The following is a 7,621-nucleotide window of genomic DNA, read 5'->3' as shown; positions in this document are numbered from 1 at the left end:
AAATGTACCATACATTATATGCACCGAAAACTTTGTTTATAGTACCAACTTTATTTTGTGTCTCTCAGCTTCTTCTTGACCATATTACATAGATTCAACAAATGCATTATCAACAACTTTGGTCAGGTATTGGTACTTTTGGATGTGTGGGCATGCCCCAAGCTCTGTTGGAAAATAAAATTTCAGAACAGCTTCTCAGCATGAAGTTCTCCAAAATGTCTTGGTACAATGCTGCTCTGATGTTGAACCGAGTCTTAATAAAAAAAAAAAAAAACATGTTTTATGTAGTAGTCTAACTATCTGGGCAACTGATTTCTTTTTTGTTTGCATTGGCTGTAAGCAATAGTCATCAGAAAAAAAAAACAGAAATAAAGAATATACACACATATCACTGTGTGTACATATGTTTTATTTAAACTGATTTGCTAAAATAATAATAAAAACATTGATTTTAACTTATTATCAAGCACCTGCATGCTAGAAATGCTTTAACAACTCAGTCCAGAAGGAGATTTGGACAGCTGAGTTTGTGGTTGGAAGTGCAAAACTTGCAAGTGGCCTGTAGATTGGAACAGCAGATATATATGCGGAGCTACTGCCCCCTAGAGGTTTATATTTGTAATGCATAAAAAGGGACAATCTTACAAAACACCAAATCAAGACACAATGTAATTTTTCTGATGAGAATTTTTATTATTATGACCTCTTTGCTAACCTTAGAAAGAGACAAAAACATTTTCTTATAGTAACTTTACACCAACCATATGGCAGCATAACAAAACCAAAGTTGTAGTCTTTGTTGTAAATGGTCCTAAACTTAAAAATGACACAGCTATAATAATAAAAAGAAGCTGATATAATAAAGACAATAAATCTCATCTTTTTATATTTTATTATAAAAAGTGAAAAACACTTTCATAGTGTGAAATAGGATATTTACAGCAACATTTCCTATGTTTCCTTTTTTTGACTGTGGAATAATATGGCAGCAAAAAAAACTGCCATAGCAAAAAAAAAACTGTGCCATCCAGTTCAAATCCTAGTAAACACTTGGATTACAGATAATAAGGAAGTCTTTATTAAACAGGCAGCTCAGGTTATTGTTTCTCCCGAGAAACACAGCGAAACCCCAGGTTGGAGGCTGAGCTGTCAGGGGTGTTCTGGCTCCGAGCCGCACATCGGTATCTGTAGCAATAAGACTGACAGAGAGAGAGGAGAGAAGATTACTCTCAGTCAAACTATAATCCTAAGACTGCAGTGGGAGTGATTTTAAATTAGGCTTGCTGCTGTGTTTTTCTTCTCCACAACTTTTTTGCACAACTCTAGAGCACAAACTGTTTTCTTTCACTCATGTCATGCAGAAGACAAACAGAAATGCGTGCTGTGAACTTTTATTATACAGCTAACTACAGTCCCATTGCATCCAGTGCTGCTGAATCTAAACATGGATTTCATAACTTTGACAATACATAATTCATCATGTATTTGTTTTAAGTTAACGCTCATTTAAATTCCGGCAACGTCCTGCTAGGTTGATCATAGATGTGAGGACAATCGTTTGCATAACCATTCATCTAATTTAACATCTGTCCTGTCTATCTCTTATCTCCATGAAATAAATGGTAAACTTTACAAAATCTGATTAGCTTTCAGGCTACACTGTGTTTCAGTAGTGTTCAAATAGTCTCTTTTTAGCTTTTAGTATTTTTATATACGGTAATTTCACTAAACTCATACATCAATATACTTTAAACTCAAAATGAAAAGGTTGTATGAATTAGCAGGAGAACAGGTTACACAGCAGCTAGCAGCATCAAACCTTACACACCGGGAAGAAAGACCAAGCTGGATTTTCCCCCATTGTTAACAACAAGGAAGAGATAATAGCTGCAAAGCAGGACTGCACAGTATCTCTACACAAGTCTAAGTTTTCACTTTGCTGCTCAGTCAGTAACCAGGCCTGGTGTAGATGCTGAAATTGAATTAATCTTTCCAAAATATGCAGATGATCACAGCAAACTGATAAAATTTGCATAATCTGTGACATTTAAAAAAAGACAAAAATGTACAAACAGAATAAATCTGTAAGGGACAGCATTTATAATGTCCAAGTTAAGAAAGTATAAGACAGAACAATAATAATTACATATATAGTATGCCATCTTTACCTTGTGGCACATGTATGACCCTCCTTTTTTCACCTTGTCTTTGCCTGAAGGGGGGCCAGTCTGAAAGACAAGTGAAGGTATTGTCACTAATATTGTCCAAAACTAAACTCATGACAGTAAAATAGAGAAAATCCACATTTTTGCTTTCACCGGATTTTGTTGGTGGTCTGTGGTGTGGTGAACGGTCCACCAGTCTGAAGTCCACTCCCAAACATTCCCCACCATATCATGTAGACCGAACGAGTTGGCAGGAAAAGACATAACCTGCAAAATATGGATGTGCAAGTTTTGAAAATATACGATTGTTGAAAAAAATAGAAATACCATTTAATCTGAAGCAAGGCACAAGTATGTCAAAGCATCTTGTAACTTTTTTAATATAGGTTTTCTGCTGGTGAGCTTATTTCCTGCTTCCTCCTGTCAAAATCTCAGACTAATAAATTACAATGTAATTCTAGGCTATTTTTAAGACATAGCAACAGCTTCTTTGCAGAATTTAGTTATTTTGTTGGTATTGATGCTACTCAAATAATCAGAAAAGAATTAAACGTGCTCCTAAAAGCATGCATTTTTAACTTCTGTGTTCAAGCTCACGTAGCGAGGCTTAAGAAATATTGTTCACCACTCTGTATTACCATATTTGGTTATCTTATAATAAATCTCACATGCAGAACTTGCATGTGAGAGCTTGAAAGTAGCAATGATGCAACTTTGAAGTTCCTCCTTAAACTATCCAGAGCATAAGTTTGCAGATAATTTATTTTTTCTTTTGAGAAATGAGTGGTCTAATTTTGAAACAATGCCTGAATCATATTATTGAAGTACAGAACAAACTCATTCAGAATCATTTTGGGTATTCGTCCAGCACCAGTTAAAAAGTTTATATATCTAAATTTTATGTAGATGTTTGTTTGATATGTCTATCTAACTCACATTTGCCCTTGCCAGACAACTAATCAATAATTGTTCTAATATGCTGAATTTTGAAGGTCTTGACAAATAAGCTTGAAAGAAACAATCTGTATAATATTTGTCTTCTCCCCTACCAGAAAAGATATAAATCAGTTTTACATCGTAAAGGAATTTGCCTTCGTCCTGAGAACTTTGTGGTGTTGTAAGTTTGTAAATGGAGTACATTCCTGAGACAGAGTCTTCTCCTACCCAGTCTGGAATATGAAATCTCTGTCACGCCCACAACTACAAAACTTTCCCCTTCACCTCTTGTCCCACTTACAGGAGATGTTTTGACGTATCGGTCCTCTCCAGAGTTGTGCACGGGAAAATCCCCTTGCCACAAGTTGGCGTAGTGTCGTCCCTTTGGGTTCAGTTTATTCCCCCAGGGGTAAAGTCTGAGAGGAGATAAAGTGCCCCAGTAGATTAATTTCAGGCACACTCATACTGTACAGTCATAACTCACGGCCCACCTGTCTCGCAAGCCCCCCCTGCAGGCGTACTCCCACTCAGCCTCAGTAGGGAGTCTCTTGTTGGCCCAAGAGCAGAAGGCGACAGCGTCAGCCCAAGAGACGTGTACAACTGGATGATCCAGTCTGGAGAAAACAGGTGTGTTTTCCAAGTATATTTTCAGTGATTGTTACTCAGACCTCATAAAATAAAATAAAACATTAAAATAATGCGTTTTCAGATTGAGGGTCTGTGCATTAAAATGTTATTTTACCAGGCACGTAGTAATGTTTTGGCTACCTGTCTGTGATGTTCGAGTCTTGGCCCTCAGGGTGATTCCAGTTGGCCCCTTTGACTGGGAGCCACCAGGGGGCCGCCGCCACCTGATAGCAAAGAGATAATAATAGTTGTAACTGGTTAAACTTCTTTCCTCCATTATCTCTTCAACTTTATTTTTTTGTTCATAAATTCCTGTCAAAGTTTGTCAAGAACTGTCTTGGCAGAGTACAAATGTCTCTACTGGTTTCCAGTGCTGCTCCGCTGGTGTGCCCCCAGTATCGTCTCAGCCTTATGATCAGGCTGCACACGACGAAGCAGTAAATACGCGGCTGTCTGGCTTTCGTCTTTGAGAGCAGGAACATGTAGTATGTCTTCCTGCCTACTTAAAGTCATAAAAACTATGACCTGAATGTCTAGCAGTAGGAACTTGAACTGTGGATGAGTTACAGTCGGGAAAACACCTTCCAAAATTAGAATTTTGTGAACAAAGCTACACAACAATGAAAGATGTTTGAAAGACAGGACATTTTATCTGAGGTTCTAGTTTTTCACTGTCATAAAGGTGCAACTGTTTCTGGTTTCTAATACAACCTTTTTACATTGCCCTTATGAACGAACAGATGTAGATTTGAGATTTTATTTCGCTTTTGGCTTTAAATTATATTATTCTAGTTCTTCCCCACCTTGCTTTTTTATTTTTCATGCCCATGGTTCATTGAATTGGTGATGCTGCAGCAACATGATGCAGACTAAATGATCTCAAAATGAAATATCTGAAGGATTTCAAGAACAAATGAAAACATTTTTCCCAGACATTTATTGGTCTGGGGAAAATTATACAGTCATTTGTAATGGTTTGCGACCCCAATGAACCACCGTGAAAGCCATTATTCACAAATTAAGAAAATATGTAACAGAGACAAACCTTCCCAGGAACCAAAACAACTCCAAGACGGCACTGATGACCCACCCAGGAGACCAGGTGAAGATTGTGGGCTTCACCTACCCTGATTAAGTTCAGCGTTCATGATATAATAATAAGAAAAAAAAACTGAGATAAAATGATATCTATGAAAGAGTTTGATGCCCAGAACTACTGCTGAACATAAAGCCCATCTCACATTTACCAAAAAAAATGTCTAAATGTTCTCCAACGCTCCTGGAAAATATTCAAAGGAATGAGGAGTTCAGAGTGAAACTTGTGGAAGGGGTGCATTCTTTTATACATGGAGTAAAACCAACACAATGTTTCAATAAAAGAACACTAGCAAAATGGAAAATGAAAGTTTTGGCTTGTCAAAGCCTGGACATAAATCGGACTGTGTGGCTCGTTTAAAAAACTTCTGCAAAGATGAGCCCAAAACTCTTCCACACTTAAAAAAAAAAAACAAAACTAATTACAAGCTATTGTAAATGAAGATAATGCTAATTAGGGTTACTTTTATCCCACGTTATCTTTTTCTTCAAAAATTTTTGTGATAATCTGAAACAAAAAAAAGCAAAAACATTAGAAATCTGTAAGGGGACATACATTGTTAATTGGAAGGAGTCGTCTCAGGAAGTTGTGAGCATCGTAATATCTATATATCCTGTACCCTTAATGTTCAAACAGGCCCAAAAAGCAAGAGGCTGAAGTTGCGTCTAACTTCAATAAAGTGTGTGAGAACTTCTTCAGCTGGTGGTATTTCAACAATAACAGTTCTGAATAAATAATCATTTCCCACCACTACTAAGGTCCAACTTCACATGTGCCATGTGTCCCTCATTTTGTTGTCTCCATCGACATAAGAAACTTAGAGTGACCTTACTCATATCTGCATGAATATACTCACTGCTTGTGTGATTTGGCTTTTGACAGATTCACTCAAGATTCCCTCAAACACAAACGAGTCTCCAAATTTCTCTGCCTAAAATCAGGAGGAAAAACAAGTTTATACCCAGAGAACACTGCAGAATCACAATAGCATCTAAAATGTACTACATTTAAATATCTTAAAACAGAATTATTTGATACCTCAGTAACATAACCTGTGGCTTTGATGAAGCTCTGGAACTGTTGGTTAGTTACTTCCAGTACGTCCATGTAGAAAGAGTCAACAGACACTGGTCTCTGTGGCGCCTCGCCATCCTGGGGGATACCTGGGTCATCCGTTCCCATGAGAAACTCTCCTCCAGGTATGAACATCATCTGAATGGAGAGGAAAAACTTCAGCTGTGCTAAAATCAAACCATAAATTTATCAGAAATGTCAAACACACCCACAACAGAGGTAAGCAGCAGTTTCAGCTGCAACATCCAGAGCTGACTGTAAAGAATGTCTCAAAAGTGACTAATACCAGTTTGTAGTCCACCACAAGCTGAAACTTCTATTTTATTATGGAGAAACAATAAAAGTCACATTGAAATATTAAGCAGTCTACTGGCAAAGTAAAAAAGCAAATATGACTTGCAAATGGTCTCAGCTTTCAAAAGTTTTAAACTGCATTTCTCAACAACTTTATCACGTCTGCTGTGTATTATGCTGTTATTTAACAAAGCTGTATTTTGACTGAATTACACCAAAGTGAACTGTATTTACTGATAAGGCGCCTTTGAAGGCATTTATTAAATCTTTGTAAAATGGGCTGAATACAACTGCATAACACACTTTTCAGATTTTTATTCATACATACAAATCCAGGTTATTCATGTCAACCCTTCTAACCTGAGAGATTTTCTCATTAGCAGCTGCTGTGTATTTTACAGCAGGCTCGCTCGATGGTCGCTCCTCCTTCGAGTCCGCAGCACCGGAGGCGGCTCTCCGCAGCCTATTGCAGCCGCAGCCCGCTGCTCCCTCCGTGGAGGCGGCCTCTTGCTCTCCTCCGCATGAACTCTGAAGACAAACTCCTACACTGACGAGCACTACCACTAAAAGCAAGAGAAAATAGCGTACCATTCTGGCAAGTCCCCTCCAGTCGGGATGTGCTCATGTTGATACACTTACTTCCGCAAAGTCACGTGGGAAGTCAGCTGATCTAACTGGAAGAAAATTTTAACTCTTTACTGAAGGGGGTTTCTATATTTCTCTCTTAGATCAAAACCTGGTTAGATGTTGCATGTTTTATTTCTTTTAATGACTAAAGGACTGTAGAAGGCCCCGGAGATGATAGTGAAGGGAGCTAAGAAGGTCAGTAAAGTTTCACACACCGCTACAAAGCAGTACATGTACGTATGGGGTGCTGTTTGTAAAGTCACACAAAATAAGCAGCAATATTTTTTATTTGTTAGCCTGTCATAAGAGGGAAAGAAAGGAGTGCTCATTTTTCAAAGTCTTATTTTCACCGTGCTATTCATACATTTATAAATGTCGTAGCTCCAAACTAAATATTTAATTCACAAGCTAAATATTTACTTTACAAACTAAATGTAGCTTACAAAAATAATTATTTAGTAAGGAAGCTACATAGTGTCCAAAGCAAATATTTCACTCCAAATTAAATATTTCTTATTTTAAAACTAAATATAAAGTTTCAAAGTAAATATTTATTTTCCAAAATAATTGTTTTCCAAACTATTTATTATTTTCCAAGCATGAAAATAATAAACTATTTATCTTGCTTGCTAAAAATATCGAGCTTGATAACAAAATTTTAACAAGCTAGATTTAGCTTGTTTGCTAAGCATAGCTAACAAGCTAACATTGTAGCTTGTTGGTTAGCACACCAAACTAATAACAAAATATTTAAGTTGGTAAATAAATATTTTGCTTGCTAACTAAATATTTAGATTGCTTT

At 37.0% G+C, this 7,621-nt stretch overlaps 1 protein-coding gene across 1 annotated transcript; it reads right to left on the bottom strand.

Moving 5' to 3' along the window:
- Nucleotides 1–369: 369 nt before the first annotated feature.
- sumf1 (sulfatase modifying factor 1) lies at nt 370–6,853 on the bottom strand. Its single transcript, XM_032549835.1, has 9 exons — nt 6,553–6,853; nt 5,863–6,036; nt 5,681–5,755; nt 3,870–3,952; nt 3,593–3,715; nt 3,403–3,517; nt 2,319–2,432; nt 2,169–2,228; nt 370–1,199 (listed from the first exon to the last, which is right to left on the bottom strand). Exons 1-9 carry the CDS (start codon nt 6,781–6,783, stop codon nt 1,098–1,100), a joined length of 1,077 nt encoding a protein of 358 aa, XP_032405726.1. The 5' UTR covers nt 6,784–6,853; the 3' UTR covers nt 370–1,097.
- Nucleotides 6,854–7,621: the final 768 nt, after the last annotated feature.

Source organism: Xiphophorus hellerii, chromosome 20, assembly GCF_003331165.1.
Source record: "Xiphophorus hellerii strain 12219 chromosome 20, Xiphophorus_hellerii-4.1, whole genome shotgun sequence".
In the NCBI taxonomy this organism is placed as follows: Eukaryota; Metazoa; Chordata; class Actinopteri; order Cyprinodontiformes; family Poeciliidae; genus Xiphophorus; species Xiphophorus hellerii.
The sequence above is the reverse complement of the archived record's forward strand: the minus strand, read 5'-3'. Positions and strand labels throughout refer to the sequence as shown.

What these genes read in the sequence shown, in the direction of transcription:
- sumf1 (XM_032549835.1), bottom strand. Translation starts at nt 6,783, where the DNA reads ATGGTACGCTATTTTCTCTTGCTTTTAGTGGTAGTGCTCGTCAGTGTA. An exon ending in AAAGCCAAATCACACAAGCA is followed by an intron (nt 3,953 to 5,680) that starts GTGAGTATATTC and finishes CTTTGCTATCAG; the next exon opens with GTGGCGGCGGCCCCCTGGTG. An exon ending in GATACGTCAAAACATCTCCT is followed by an intron (nt 2,433 to 3,402) that starts GTAAGTGGGACA and finishes CATATTTTGCAG; the next exon opens with GTTATGTCTTTTCCTGCCAA.